Source organism: Nuphar pumila, chromosome 1 (assembly GCF_984573655.1).
Source record: "Nuphar pumila chromosome 1, dmNupPumi1.hap1.1, whole genome shotgun sequence".
In the NCBI taxonomy this organism is placed as follows: domain Eukaryota; kingdom Viridiplantae; phylum Streptophyta; class Magnoliopsida; order Nymphaeales; family Nymphaeaceae; genus Nuphar; species Nuphar pumila.
Window position 1 is genome coordinate 127,000,775 of NC_143249.1, and position 17,024 is coordinate 127,017,798.

The window sequence follows — 17,024 nt, forward strand, 5'->3', positions numbered from 1 at the left end:
AGATTATGGGCAGTAAGAGCCATCAGGTGATAAATACTGCTATAAGAAAATAGCGCTCATGATTGAATCTTACAGAAAATTTTCCAGGATGAAGATCAGGAGTCAATGATAATGTCTCATCAAAATGGGCAAAGGTATAAGTGCTTCTTGCCCAGGGTTGAGGATAAGAAAGGTGCACCTTCGATTTCTCAGCAGAATAGCAGCACGATGGTTATGGAAGCTGACAGACGAGTCAAGCTAAAGACACCAGATGAGCTGCTTGATGTGTTAAAAGGCCAATGCTTATTCAGAGTAAGTAGGAATGTAATACAATGTTGTTTCTTATCTGGTTTCCTTGTGCGTGTTTGATGTTTTAACATAATGTGTTCAGCAAGAAGGTTGGTGGTCATATGAATTATGCTACCACAAAAAGTTGAGGCAAGTTCACTTGGAGGAGAATAAGGTGGGCTATTACCTTTCTCCAGATATGCTCTGATTCACTTATTTGTGTTATGAAACCTTCTTTTGGAGCTATGATATTGTGTTATACACTGACTTTCTCTCCTTTATGTATGCATTAGATCCTTCCTTATGGCATAGTCTATGCAAGTTCTTGGCAAAATTATTCCTGAATAACATAGGTGTTGAAGTCGGCGGCAAGGGTTTTCAAGTAAACAAGAGAGAGAGAGAGAGAGAGAGAGAGAGAGAGAGAGGAATAGAAATCATGTTTTCATATTAGGGTTAATCTCTTCTTAAATAGAGAGTAATCATGAGCCCAAATTACAGAAAGACCCATACCAAATAGACATTAATACGAAAGACCACAAGACCCTTATAAACACGTCTCAACACTCTCCCTTAAGCTGGAGCATAGATATCTAAGTCATAGGGACTCGGCAAAACAGGTGCCGCAGCCGCGTCCACGCGACGCGGGTGCGGCACCGGGTGCGGTCAACACGACCCTGGGTGCGGTCAACACACCCAGGGTCATTTTTGTCCACTTTTTGGCGTTAATTTTTTTTTCCTCGATGAAAAGGAGGATTAGGGCAATTTTTTTTGCCCCTAATCTCTCCTCTCCTCTCCCTCTGAGCTCGAGCTCTCTCCTATCGACGCCCCAGCTCCACCTCCCAGACTCCTCCTCTCCTTTCGCAGGTACGTACCCTCTCTCGCTCTCTTCTTGTGTCGGCAGGGGAGGGGCCGAGCCCCCCCTGCACCCTCTCGCTCTCTTGTTGGGTCAGCAGGGGAGGGGCTGAGCCCCCCCTCTCGCTCCCTCTGTTTTCACCCCCCCCCCCTCTCACTCTCTTGTTGGGTCGACAGGGGAGGGGCCGAGCACCCCCTTCCCTTCTCGCTCTCTTGTTGGGTCGACAGGGAAGGGGCCAAGCCCCCCCTCTCTCGCTCTCTTGTTGGGTCGGCAGGGGAAGGGCTGAGCCCCCCCTGCTCCCTCTGTTTTCGACACGGGAGGGGTCGAGCCCTCCCTCTTGCTCTTTTTTGGGGTCGGCAGGGGAGGGGCCGACCCCCCCCCCCCCCCCCCTCTCGCTCTCTTGTTGGGTCGACAGGGGAGGGGTTGAGCACCCCCTGCTCCCTCTGTTTTCGGTAGGGAAGGGGCTGTGCCCCTCCCTGTTTTTGGTAGGGGAGGGGCCGAGGCCCTCCTCTCGCTCTCTTGTTGGGTTGGCAGGGGAGGGGCTGAGCCCCCCTGCTCCCTTTGTTTTCGGCAGGGGAGGGGTCGAGCCCCCCTCGCTCTCGCTCTCTTGTTGGGTCGGCAGGGGAGGGGCTGAGCCCCCCCTTCTCCCTGTGTTTTCGACAGGGGGAGGGGGTGGAGTATAATTGATTTGAAAATTTGAATGTATTTTTTTTGTGTTTTTAGGATAAAAGGACGGATAAAGAAAAAGAACTTGCGTCATCCTCATCCCAACATGTGAGTTCTGCTGCTAGTTTTGCTGATAGTTGTAGTGAGATTGATGATGTGGGGCCACTATGGGTACATGTAGATAAACTTGCAAAAACTGGAGAAGGAGGTGGTGAAAACAAGAGATTTCAATGCAAGCTTTGCGAAAGAGATTTTGTTGGGTTTTACACAAGAGCGAAAGCTCATTTGTTGAAGATACCAGGACATGGCATTTCAGCTTGCAGAAAAGTTGATGAGGCAATGCGAAGACAATACAAGAAAATACAAGAAGAATATGAGAAGAGAAAGGCAATGGCCGATTCTTGTGCAGTTAGTGTGCCATTTGCAAGCCACCAAGAAGATGCTGAAAAAAAAAGAAAAGTCAATGTAGGAAGTAGATGAACGATACAAGCATCATTCAATACATATGGAAGAGAAGAATTGGATAGAAAAGTTGGGAGGTATTTTTATTCTGGTTCACTCCCATTTAATGCGGCTAGAAATCCTTATTGGAAGGATTTAGTAACACCCTTAGCAAATTGTAATTTGAGTGGTTATGTGCCTCCAAGTTCAGAAAAATACGAACCACACTTCTTGCAGAAGAGAGGGCAAATGTGGAGAGGTTGTTGGAGATTAAAAAATATTCATGGGAGCAAAATGAAGTTTTTATTGTGTCTGATGGATGTACAGATATTCAAAGGCGTCCATTAATCAATTTCATTGTTTGTTCGCTTAGTGGCTCAATATTCTTGAAAGCAGTTGATGCATCTGGGGAATATAAAAATGCAGAGTATTTGAAGAGATTGTTTATAGAAGTGATAAAAAAAGTGGGTGATTAGAAAGTGATACAAATCATTACAGACAACGCTCCTGTTTGTAAAAGTGCAGCATTGAGTTTGGAGAGTGAATACCCTCATATTTTTTGGACTCCCTATGTAGCACACAACTTAAATCTAGCCCTAAAGAGCATCTGCAACCCCAAAGAAGAAGAAAATTCACAAGCATATGCTTTATGTTCATGGATTGAAGATTTAGAAAGAAATGTCAAAAGCATTAGAAATTTTGTTGTTAACCACCATCATGCTAATGCTATATTTAATAGGCATTCTGATTTGAAATTGTTGAAGGTCGCTGAAACACGTTTTGCGTCCATCATTGTGATGATGATGATGATTAAAAGAGTGAAGAATGCTTTGATTAACATGGTGACTGATGAAAATTGAACATTCTATCGTGCTGATGATGATATCAAGGCTCCAGAAATTAAAAAAATTCATTCTTGATGATGAGTTTTGGGACAGAGTGGTATACTTCAATTTATGCAACCTATTTGAGAAATGTTAAGAGAAGTTGATAAGGATAACCCATGCTTCACAGAGTTTATGAAATGTGGGATAATATGATTGAAAAAATACAAGTTATAGTTTTTAAGCATGAAGAAAAAAATCCTGCATTGGATGATTCAGATTTTTTTAATCATATTCATTCAATTTTAGTCAGAAGATGGGATAAGAGCAACACTCATTTGCATTGCATGACACATTCTCTTAATCCAAAATATTATGCAAATAAGTGACAGGCTGGTGGTATTGGTCGTGTCCCTCCAAATTTAGACCCAGAGCTATCAAGACATAGAAATATGTGTATGACAAGACTTTTTCCAGAAGTATATCTTCTACATCAAGTCACACAAGAGTTTGGAAAATTTTCATCTTCGAGATTATATGGACCGACATTATTCGCGAGAGAAGAAGATAATATAGATCCTATCACATGGTGGTCAACATTTGGATCAAAAACACCTCTTCTCTAACGTCTTGCATTAAGATTGCTATCGCAACCTGCTAGTTCATCTTGTTGTGAAAGAAATTAGAGCACATATTCTCAAATCCACAACATAAAGAGAAACAAACTCACCAGAGGATTTAGTATATATTCATTCAAATCTTCGATTACTTTCGCGAAGCAATGATGAATACAGGTACTAATTTACTCTCTTAGTTATTTGATTATTTTTTAGTTTTCATTTAAATATACTTGTATTGTATTTAACATTTTCAAATTGGGTTTGTAACGCAGAAAAGGAACATCCAAATTTTGGGATGTAAACCCAGAAGAGTGTGACTTCGAGGGAGAACATGATTTAAACATAAAAAACATGGATTTAGCTGAGCCCAGTATTCCTTCTAATGATGCATTTGATGATGAAGAAGAAAATTATTAACATCCATTACTTTCATCAGGATATACTTTGGTATGTAATTTAGTTCTTTTATGCTTTACTTATTTAATTGATATTTAGGTCGATTTATGTAATTGTTTTACTTATTTGATTGATAATTTGATATTTAGGTTGATATACTACATGCATGATGAATGATATTATGACAATATTAACTGTTAAATGTCAAACTGTTAAAACTTCAAAATTATATATATATATATATATATATATATATATATATATATATATATATATATATATATATATATATATATATATATATATATATTACATTTTTGCCCTTGCCGCACCCTCGCACTCGGGTTTTTTGGAAGTGCCGCATCCCCGCACCCGCACCCGCACCCACACCCGCACCCATGTGACATAGATAGATATCAATCATGCTCAACTTGTCATAACAATGAGAGAAACTAGGCCTCACGAGAGCCTTGGTGAAGACATCAACAACTTGATCTTCGGAAGATACATGATCTGTGCAAATATAACCAGTCTGAACCAAGTCACGTATATAGTGGCAGTCAACTTCAATATGTTTAGTCCTTTCATGAAAAACTTGGTTGTTAGCAATATATGTAGCAGCCCTATTGTCACACACCATCAACATAGGTAGGGATACTTTCATCTGAAGGTCGGTCAAAACTAATTTTACCCACATAATCTCAGCTGCGGTCTGAGCCATAGCTCGATATTCCGATTCAGTACTCGACCTGGCTACAACAATTTGTTTCTTATTCCTCCAGGCAACGAGATTTCCTCCCACAAAAACATAGAATCCAGTTGTTGACTTTCTATCTTCAATAGACCCCGCATAATCTGCGTCAGTGTAAGCAACGACGTCCAAGGAGGAATTTTGTTTAAACAACAGTCCTTTACCAGGAGATGACTTTAAGTACTTGAGAACCATCATAGCTGCATCCCAGTGAACTTTGGTAGGTTTATTCATGAACTGACTGATTTTACTCACAGCTAATGAAATATCAGGTCTAGTAACGGTCACATATAACAACTTACCCACCAAGGATCTAAAACTTGCACTATCCACATATTCAGACTTCTCATCGAACATATGAGTTTTGGGATCCATCGGAATGTTAGCTGGCTTCGCTCCTAGCATTCCAGTCTCTTTTAATAAATCCAACACATACTTTCTTTGTGACAAAACTAAGCCCTCTTTGTTTCTTGCAACCTTGATACCCAGAAAATATCGGAGAAAACCAAGATCTTTAGTAACAAAATGTTTCTGAAGATGATCCTTTGTTGCAGAAATATCTTGGGCACTGCTCCCTATCAATATGATGTCATCGACATATACCACCATAACAATAATTCCAACACTAGTTTTCTTGATAAACAAGGAGTGGTCAGAGGCTGACCTGACAAAGCCAAAAACCAACATTACCTCAAATAATTTATGAAACCATGCTCGAGGGCTCTGCTTCAGGCCATAAATAGCCTTCTTCAACCTGCACACCTTCTGACACTCCCCCTGAATCTCAAAGCCAGGGGGTTGTTGCATATAGACTGTTTCATGCAAATCCCCGTACAAAAAGGCATTCTTGACATCCAACTGAAATAAGGGCCATCCATAGTGCACAACGATAGAAAGAACAAGACGAATAGTGCCAAGTCGAGCAACTGGGGAAAAAGTTTCAAAGAAGTCAACACCATAAGTTTGAGTATACCTTTTTGCAACCAACCGGGCTTTGTATCGTTCAATTGACCCATCAGAGTTATATTTAATGGTATATACCCATTTGCAGCCAACAATATCTGCATCAATAGGACGATCAACCAAGTCCCAAGTACCTCGAGAGCATAGGGCATCCATCTTATCCCACATAGCCTGCATCCATTTGGGGTCGAATAGAGCTTGACTGTGATAAAGCGGAGCAGAGGAGGCAGACAGAGCCAAAATAAAATTCTTCATAGATGCCCCAAGATTAACTTCTGAAACAAATTGAGAAATAGGATGAAGGGTGCACTATCTTTTTCCTTTGCGCAGAGCAATAGGAAGATCGTCATCAAGAGCAGAAACTTCAAGATGCTAACCTCAGGAGAAGGAGATAATGGGGGCACGGAGGTAGGTGGTAATCTGTGAGTGTATACTATAGGAGGGTTTCAGTAGCGAGACTCACCAAAAGATGGAGCCAAAGACTGTGGAGAAAACGACTCTAACGGAAAATGAGGAATCGACAAAGGAAGGACATCGCCATGGCTCTCCTGTAACCTTGGAGTAGTACTTGAAAAATATGGAATAAACTCAAAGAAGGTAACGTCTGCACTGACATACTCTTTATGGGATATAGGGTCATAGCAACGATATCCTTTTTGATTCTTAGGATACCCAAGGAAAACACATTTAATAGACTGCGAAGCGAGTTTATCGCGATCAGGACCCAACTTATGCACAAAACACGCATATCCAAAAACTTTAGGGGGGATAGGAAAGAGAGGAACCTCTGGATGGAGAATTTGAATTGGGGTCTGGTCTTCTACAAAACTTGAAGGCATGCGATTTATAAGAAAACCGACAGTTAAAACCGCATCGCCCCAGTATGACGCAAGCATATTGGATTGAATCATTAGGCACCGAGCGACATTAAGGATTTGTCTGTGTTTCCTCTTAGCCACACCATTTCGCTGGGATGTATGGGGACATGTAAACTGAGGTTGAATCCCTTTAGCAGAATAGAATTGAAGCAAGTCTTTGGATTTGAACTCAAGAGCATTATCAGTGCGAACAATTTTAACACACACGTCAAATTGAGTCTTTATTTCAGCAATTAAAGATTTAAGAATGACAGGGCCTTGAGACCATTCTTTTAACAGGAGCACCCACGATAACCTTGAGAAGTCATCAACAATAACCAAATAATAACGACACTGAGTCCTACAAGGAATCCTACTCGGACCCCATACATCGACATGAAGAAAATCAAACAATTTTTGACTCGACGGACTCTAACTAGAAGGAAAAGAGCTTCGGCAATGTTTTCCCAATTGACATGTTTCACACTGAAAAGAAACTGGAGGTATATGAAGAATGACACGACGAAGTTTTGACATTGGAAGGTGACCCAGACGATGATGCCACAATAGAGGACTTGACGATGATGTAACAACAGAATGGACCAAACCCACTGGTTGATGTAGATAATACACACCACCTTCCTCATAGCCGCCACCAATTCTCTTTCCCGTCAGTAAGTCCTGAAAAGTGCAACCCATAGGATAAAAAATCACCCTACAATTCAGCTCTTTTGTTATTCAACTGACAAATAATAGATTCTGTGGAAAAGAAGGAGCATGAAGAACATTTGACAATTGAAGAGTAGGGGAAATAGACATGTTTCCCTGCCCTACAATTGGGGAAGAACTTCCATCAGCAAGAACTATGCCTTTATGATCAAGTACAGGTTTTAAACTTAAAAAGTTACATGAATTTCCACACAAGTGTCTAGATGCTCCTGAATTAATGATCTACCTACCACCTTGGCCAAATAGGCCATCACCTGCCGAGTACGCAACCTTGGCCTCAGGAGAATTCGACGTAGATAGGCGTAATGCTAGAAGCTCGTCATATTCAGCCTTGCTAAGAGTAACAATATCATTGGAATAATCTGCATCTGGTTTAGCCACTTGAGCCAAGAGATTAGCGAATGCTTTATAATATGACGACCCATCTGCTTTCTGCTCCCCTTTTTGTGAATCAGCCATTACCCCGACAATTTAATATAAACAATCTTTCACGACAACCAGATTTGCAGACCAAAATAGTAGTATGCAGGTTTACAAAAAAAAAAATTTAATATCCACCACACTCGGATCTTTGATCAGATCTTAAAAAAAAAATGCAGATCCATGACTATTTGATATAAATATTTCTTCAAGACAACCAGATTTGAACGACCCAAACCAAAATTATGCATGTCCCCGACTAAAATATGTTTTTAATCTCTTACCCACTTCACAACTTCAACACAAAACTCATACCTGTATCCGCGACCATTTGATTTTGACCTACACTGATCAGATTTCCACAGATTTTCTCATGTAAAATCTGATTTCAGATTTGGATTTTCAATACTTTACAGATCCCTGCAACATTTGTCAGATCTGACTCCAGATCTATGTCACCAGCATTGACCAAAGAATCAGATCTCCACCTGATCTGATTGTTTCCATCCACGTTTTCACGACACTTGCAGTAACTTTCCACAGTCAGCCACAGCAGAATCCACGCTCACCGCACCAGTTACGGTCACGACACCAGAATCCACGAGCGTGATGATCCGATGACCACGACACAAAAATCACATGCTTGCATCCATCGACTGGCCTCCACTCTGATGCGTAAACCTAGTTGCTACAGATGAGTTGAGCAACTAGGTAGCTGTGGCCTATTTGAGGAGGAACTTGATCAGATCACATGCCCATATCTGCAACCAGCTCTGATGCCATGTTGAAGTCGGCGGCAAGGGTTTTCAAGTAAACAAGCAAGAGAGAGAGAGAGAGAGAGAGAGAGAGAGAGAGAGAGAGAGAGAGAGAGAGAGAGAGAAATTGTGTTTTCATATTAGGATTAATCACTTCTTAAATAGAGAGTAATCATGAGCCCAAATTACAGAAAGACCCATACCAAATAGACATTAATACGAAAGACCACAAGACCCTTATAAACACGTCTCAACAATAGGTTCAGACATAAAATTTCAACTATCCATGACAATGCTAGAACTGGTTTTATGACGGTTTTATGACAGAAATCTGTTCTCTGCAAGTCTGCTCTCCCTGTATTCTTGAACTCTGCATTAATGTATGTTAAAAGCTTTCTCTTAGAAATTGTTCATATTTATTTCAGAAGCCATCATATGAAATCTTTAGATTTCTTATTCATAGGTTAGCTCCCTTATCAGTATATACTTATATCCATATTGCTACCAAAAGCCTGTGACTTCGCTATTTATCTCTACTTTGTGATGCTTATGGCACAAAGTCTAAATGTAAGGCTAAATGTGAGATGCTAAGGTGGCTGAATGTTGCACTTTTAGAAGATTATTTTGTTGACAAACGGAGTAACTTTCTTGATTGTATTGGATGGTGGTTTCACTTGTGGACTTCTGAAATATGAATATGCCTACCAAGTGCAGAGAATCTCCTCTATCCGACAGTGAAGGTTCCAACCAATCTCACCATATAAGTTAGAGCTCAACCATGTTTCAGTTAGAAGCATAATCTTAATTGTGAAGATTATGATGCTAAGGGCACGTGCGCCAAGCCCTCACCTCAAAACTCTGTCTTTTTTTATAGGCCCCTTTTTTTTTTTTTTCTAGAGAGGTTTTAACCAGAGTTACCAGAAGCTTCTTAGGTAGGTGGGAAGCTCGCTTCCCGGAAACTCGCTTCAGAAGCGCGATACTTCTCGCTTCCGAAACTTTATGGGAATCTCGATTCCCCTATGCTTCCCACACACATGGTCTATACTTCCTATATGCTTTTCTCACGTTTCGTTTCATGTTTTTCATGTATTTTTGCTCACGCTTTCACTCACTTTCCATGTACTTTCTTTAAATTAGTAACCATCATTGTTAGATTTTAACAAAAATTTAACTCTTTTACTGAAAAATCATGAAATATAAGAATGATCAATTTTATTTTAGTTTTTATTTGTTTCTTGTTCTATTCCTATTCAATTACCATATTGCTTCATTTTTTTAATGTTTTGCTTTTAAATTGATACTTCGCTTCCCACTTCCTATAAATTTTAAAATACCTCGTTTCTCGCTTCCGCTTCCCGTATCGTTTTCTGCTTTCACTTTCTAGTTTGGCAACCTTGGTTTTAACTGATCGAAGGTTTCTGGGTAACCTTTTCATTCCATGGCCCAATCATGAAAGGGTCTCCCCTTGCACAATAGGATTACCTATGGAACACCTTATCTTCTTAGCACCTTCCCGGTTTTCACCCTAACCTCCCCATGGTCTAGATGAAAACAAGTCAGGCTGCACTTCTGCAGCTGGAACCAACATTCTAAGATCTTAGAACAGTTGAAAAGCACTGCCGTCGTCAATTCACTAATATGAACTTCCCCCTTTTTTGGCCGAAGAGCAAATAACCCAAGTATGATGCAAATACTCAATCTGATGTAATTAGAAAGAATCAAGCGTTAGAGCAGGAAACATGGTCAAGCCCTTTGCCTAGAACGTTTGTGATTGATAATCTTGCCATTTTGTATTGTCTATCTGTGTTATTCATGTAAAGCAGAAAGACTTTAACCTGTATTGATTTTAGTCCACAATGTGAGATGGATTTCTGGTCTAACAAATTGTGTGGCCCCTCATGTTTTCATGTCTTTTATTCGATATTCTACTCTATCTTATTGCAACTTTATCATGGCAATAATGCAGCCATGGTAACAAGAAGTTTGTTGACCAACCTTTGATATTCTTTAGTTGCATTCTTGTCTCACCTTGGACATCATCATACATAAATCTTTAATCTGTTTTTTCATTCATTTTCCTATCTCATTGACTTATTATAATCCCCTTGAGGGTTAAATATTCACAATATTTCTTTCTTCTCTTTTATCAGTAATTTTTCTTACCTGTTTCCAGTGAAGATTTCATTTATTATCCCACATTGCCATGAAGGTCAACAAATAGAGGCCATATTCATGTTAAAGCATCAAAGAAATGAGAGATTTTCATATGTTTTTTTCAGTTGCGATTAATCTTATTATACGATATGAAGGCAGTTGATATATACACACACACATACATACATACATACATATATGTATATATGTACATATGTACATATGTGTATGTATGTAAGTATGCAAAAGTAAGTGTCATTCCAATTAAAGGTGAGCTATATCAAGTATGCTTAATACATAGCTGCTTAATCGCGCTGACTGTCCATCGCACGCGTTGATGGATGGTCTGCACGCAAAAAAAAATGCTAAAACGGGCTAAACACCAAAAAGATGCTTTAGCGGTGCTCCAAGTGTGCCGCTAAAGCCTTTTTTTTGACGTTTTAGCTCTTTTTAGCGTTTTTTGACGCATTTTCTTTGCTTGTGACTGTCCATCAACGCGCTTGATGGACGGTCTGCGTGCTTAAGTAGGTGCTCAAGCACCTATTCATCAAGTAGCTACACTCTACTCTATCAAGTATTAGGTTTAAGTGTATACTTATTTGTATTAGTCATAAGCAGTGAACTTTTATTAATGAGGTTCCTATGTTTTTGTAGACGATATAGTGCTTGTTAGTTAAGCTAGAGAAGATGTACAGAAGATAGTAGAACATTGTAAGAATATTTTAGAGACAAATGGCTTAGGAGTTTGTAGAATAAAAGTATAATAACAGAGTACAAGCTTAGTGATAAGGCTAGTGCAAAAGATGGTATTTTGACATAGAAAACCTTACAGTAAACGACAAAAAAATTAATACTTAATCTACAATAACTTGATGGGTTTGACAGATATCAATATGATTTGTGCTAGTTAGATGAAGCGAAGATGACTTAATAGAGTGATTTCATAAAGGAGTGCTTTGTAACTAAAAAAGACCTTTTATATGGTGGTGACATGAAGAAAAAGTGCAGGTTGCAAAAATGCATATGATAAATTGCATGTATGGAATACCATGGAAGGACAAAAATAGAAATGAATACATCAAAAGATGTTTAAAATTACTGCAAATAGAAAAAAAGTGTCTTGTTAGATGGTTTGGACATGTTGAAAGGGGCATAATATTGTTTAGAAAGATTGGCAAAATGCAAGTAGGAAGAATGAAAAGAAAAGCTCTCTCTCCAAGCATGTAGAGAGGAGGAGCTATGGTTTGTTAAAATGTAACATGTAATATATATAACATATATTAATAAAATAATAATATAGTATATATTTATATTTTTATTTCTTTTCTTTTATTTTCTAGTTCATTTTAAACTAGTTAGTCAAGATCTAGTTAGATCTTGACCAACATTATAGTCGTTGGACCTAGTCCAATGGCTATAAATAGAGCCGTTGGACTAGGTCCAACGACTCTTAGGAAGAGCTCTTCCTACTTCACTCTTCTCTTGTATATATATCGGCGACCCCCTCATTTGTATTTCAATGCTTCTTAAGCATTTCTTGTGAGAAATAAATATTATTATTTTTAGTGTGTTCTTTCATTTATACCCTTTTATGGGTTATGCTTGTAGTGTCTCCAATAGACACCCTTTGTGAGTTTTCGTGCCTTTATGGAAGACCACCATTTCATTACATGGTATTATAGCCTTAAATACTTTTAGATATTGAAGAATTCCCACCTCGTTTTCCATGCCTCATTTACAAACGGTGATTTATTCTCTAGTTCGTGACTCAAGTGACTTTTTTGAAGAAGGAAAGCATTTGGAGGAAGCTTGGCTAAAAAATTTTGTGATTGTGCTCATTCTCCTCGCTTATCTTTCTTTTTCTCTCTTTTTTTCTTCTCTCATCTATTCTTTCTTTTTCTCACCCTTGTAAAAAATGGATGACAATGATAAGATCACCATCATACCCATGAAATTAAATGACACCAACTATGTTATGTGGGCTTCAATCATGAAGCACCACATTTGGGAAAACGGGTTGTGGGGTATAGTGGATGATTTCGATTTGGAACCGAAACTAATTCTCACAAAAGTTGAGAATGACAAAGAAGTACCTCTCACGGAAGGAGAGAAGAATAAGGCCTTGGCGACGTATGAGAAAAAATGAAAAGAGTGAAGGATAGGGCACACCAAAATTATGTCATGGCTAATTAATAACGTTGACATTAAGAAATGCTCTAGTCTTGTCAAATTTGAGCATGTCGATAAAGCTTGGGAATATCTTAGAAATATGTATTCTCTTAAAGATATTGCACATGTATGCAATTTGCAAGACAAAGTTCAGACGATGACTAAAAAAGACAAAACTATTAGAGAATACTACAATGAGTTATCCGAACTTTGGGAAGAATTGACTTTTCTTGAGCCAAAATGACATTGTTCCGAAGATATCGAGCTTTGCCAAAAGCAACTCGATATGAAACATTTGTATCAGTTTATAAATGGTTTAAGGCCGGAATTTGAGTCAACCAAATCGGCTCTTTTACATCGTGAAAAGGTTCCTTCTATCATTGATATTATAGATGAAGTAACTATGGAGGAAAATAGACTTAGAAAAAATACTTCAAAATCTGAAGATGATTCCGTTCTAACTGTACCTAAACCGGGAAATTATGTGCGTAGTTATAGGCCACTCCACTTTGGTAGACAAAATGGTGACTTTGACAAAAGAAAAGTCATTTGCCATCATTGTCATGAGCCGGGGCACTATAGGCCTTAATGTCCAAAGTTAAAAAGAAGAGAAGAAAAGAAAGTTGCATCTGTTGGATCAGAATCAAAAGATCAAGATGCACCTGTATCTATGGCTCAATTAATGAAGATCCTTCAACCTCTTCTCAAAGGAGCATCTTCATCAACTGGAGCAGCTGTTGCATCTTTTTCCGATCCAGGTAACTTTCTTTGGCTCCTTGACTCTAGTGCTTCATTTCATATGAACTCGAATATCAATAGCTTATCAAAATGTCTTAAAAATAACTCAAGTGTGTCAAAAGTTTTTACAGCTTATGGTATATCCCTTGAAATAAAAGTAGGAAATTTTGAAAAGCTGCATAAGTCAAAAAAATTATTTATCCCAAAAGTTAGATATATTCCTAAACTAAATCTAAACCTTTTATCTGTTTCTCAAATATCTGATTAGGGGTGTAATATCTCCTTTTCTTCTCATGGTTGTTGGGTACAGGATCGCCAGTTAAGGAAGCTGATTGGGGAATGCCATAAAAAATGAGGACTCTATTATATGATTTTTTTGGAATTGCTTAAGAATGCTTTATGTTATAATGTTTGAAAAATAGAATTAGATTTATTGCACAGAAGACTTGGCCATCCTCATATGTCTAAAATCCAACATTTTCCATGCTTAGGATAATTTTGTAATTCTGAAAGTTTTACTTGTGAAGACTGTATCCTTGGCAAAATAAAAAGATTACCGTTTCATGGTAGAACTTTTGTTTTTTCTACATTCGGATGTTTGGGGTCCTGCACCGGTCATTTCAAAAGGTGGATATGCATATTATATAATTTCTGTTGATGACTTTTCTAGGCATACTTGGATTTACTTAAGCATAAATTTGAGGTTTTTTAACACTTTCAAACATTTTATAAAATAGCTAAAAATAAATTTTAAAATGATATTTTCATTTTGTGCATTTATTCAGGGGAATAATTTATGTCCAAAGAATTCAAAGACTCTCAATTTACATGGCATCACACATCAAAGATTTTGTCTACACACACCACAACAAAATGGTCGAGCTGAACGTAAACATCGACACATTATGGAAACCACTAAGACTTTATTAATAGAAAATCAAGTTCCAAAAGGTTTTTGGGCAAAAACTGCCCTAACTGCTACCTATCTCATTAATCGAATGCCATCTTCCTCTTTGAAAAATATAACTCCAATTGAAAAACTTGTTAACTTATCTCCTAATTACTCTAGATTAAGGGTCTTTGGATGCAAATGTTTTGTTTTCACCAACAAGAATGATAAACTCTCTTCCCATGCGATTTCTTGTGCCTTCTTAGGTTATGCAGATAATAAAAAAGGCTATAGGTGTTTTGATTTTCAAAATGAAAAATTATATGTATCAAGAAATGTATCCTTTTTCGAAAATGAAAGTTTCTTTGAATTTTTAGGTTTATTGAGATATTTCTTAGGAATTGAAGTTGCTTATTCTCCTCGTGGGTATTTGATATCTTAATATAAATTTGCTTTTGATATTGTTTCTAGGTCTGAAATTACAAATGATAAGAAAGTGGACACTCCAAAAGTTGTCAACGCTAAAATACGAATTAATAATGGAGAACCTCTTGATGATCCCACTCCTTACAAAATGCTTATCGAAGCACTTTCCTATCTTTCCATTACTAGACTAGACATAGCACATGTTGTACACACGGCTAAGCAGTTTCAGCATGCTTCTACCTCTATTCACATATGAGTAGTTTTGTGTATTATTAAATACATAAAGTCCTCTCTTTCACGAGGCCTCTTATTGTCTGCTTCATCTTCATTATATTTAATTGCCTATACTGATGCTGAATGGGGAGATGATCCCAATAATCGACACTCAACCATTGGTTTTTGTGTTTTTTTAGGTAAATTCTTAATTTCGTAGAGGTGAAAAAAGCAGCAGAAGGTCTCTCTCTCTCGTCCACTGAAGCTGAATACCGAGCCATAGCAACTACGACAATGGTAGTAGTTTGGCTCAGACGTCTGCATGCTGACATGGGAGTTGAAGCAACACAAGCTTTACAAATGTGCTGTGACAACAAGAGTGCGAACATTTTATGAACACATAAAACATATTGAGAGGAATATGTACATGAAATCATTGATTTGCCGTATGTTACATCATAGTATCAATTAGTGGACTTCTTCACCAAACCTCTCGTTGCTTCCAGATTTCACTTCCTCTTAAACAAACTTTCGCTCATTGTACCGTAAGTTTGAGGGGGAGTGTTAAAATGTAACATGTAATATATATATATATATATATTAATAAAATAATAATATAATATATATTTATATTTTTTATTTCTTTTCTTTTATTTTCTAGTTCATTTTGAACTAGTTAGTCAAGATCTAGTTAGATCTTGACCAACATTATAGTCATTGGACCTAGTTCAACGGTTATAAATAGAGTCGTTGGACTAGGTCCAACCACTTCACTCTTCTCTTGTATATATATAGGTGACCCCCTCCTTTGTATTTCAATGCTTCTTAAGCATTTCTTGTGAGAAATAAAATATTATTATTTTTAGTGTGTTCTTCCATTTATACCCTTTTATGGGTTATGCTTGTAGCCAATAGACACCCTTTGTGAGTTTTCGTGCTTTTGTGGAAGACCATTTCATTACATGGTTAACCGATAGAGAGAGAGAGCCATGTTCATAGCAGGAGGTGTGACTTCAATATTAAGCCTATAAATAGATGGCTTGTTGACCATAAGATTAAAGAACACTAAGATTTTTGGGGTTTATCTCCTAAAAACACTAGAAGACCCAACTTGTTTTTGACAGACTTGGAATTTTCCCTTGGCTTAAGGGGAGTGACTTTTGAAAGGGGTAGAAGCATCAAGTTGAGTCTCCTAGGGATTGCCTCTGTGCCGGGATCCTTGAATTCTTGGGATGTTAAGAAACTTCTTAAGAAGCTCAACAAAAGTTTACTAGTTGAGCATGACTTCAAAGTAAATTTTGGGCTGCCTTTCTTTGCTAATGATAGGGTCAAAGTTGTGGAGGCATATGGGAGGTGAGAGCCATGGCACAAGGTGACCTCTAGAGGTTCATCCATACCAAAACCTTATTATCAAGATACGATAATTCCCCAGCTCAAGGGGATTGGGTTTGTAAATGTTCATTAATTTTAGAAGCAGAAAGCTCTATTACAAGTTCAGCTGGTTGTGATGGAAAAATGATTCCAATTTCGGTCATTTGCATAGTCTCCATAGGTTGAGGGAGGTCTAAAATGTTTGTAAATAATAACTTGGGGGATGGAAGTTGGGGATTATCAGGAAAAGGTGGAGGGTTCGAGAGCTGATAGCAGTGAGGGTACTTCAATGGGTTATCTTCGGTTCCATTCTCAGCCCTATTACATTGTAGACCATCGAAGGAGGAAGTTAGCAATGTTTTGCAACATTGGGATCTCTAGCTACCCTGTTAGATTTTCTTCAATCATGGAGGTTTCTGGTTTTTTGGGGGGGAAGATGGAAGTGCCTCCAATCGAAGCTGCTTCTTGAGGGCCACACTAAGGGGATCATGCACATCAGAGAAGAGAGTGGTGGCAGGCAGA

The 17,024-nt window shown here is 38.2% G+C and overlaps 1 protein-coding gene across 4 annotated transcripts in view; it reads left to right on the plus strand.

Moving 5' to 3' along the window:
- The window catches only part of OS9 (ER lectin-like protein), a 69,951-nt gene that overhangs the window by 33,612 nt on the left and 19,315 nt on the right, over positions 1 to 17,024 (plus strand). For 2 of the 4 annotated variants that reach the window (XM_089998709.1, XM_089998736.1), the window contains exons 3-4: positions 76 to 291; positions 371 to 442. In XM_089998709.1, the coding sequence (XP_089854835.1) occupies positions 76 to 291; positions 371 to 442 (288 nt within the window). The remainder of the gene's footprint in view (positions 1 to 75; positions 292 to 370; positions 443 to 17,024) is intronic. The other 2 variants (XM_089998718.1, XM_089998728.1) reach the window with 2 other exon arrangements.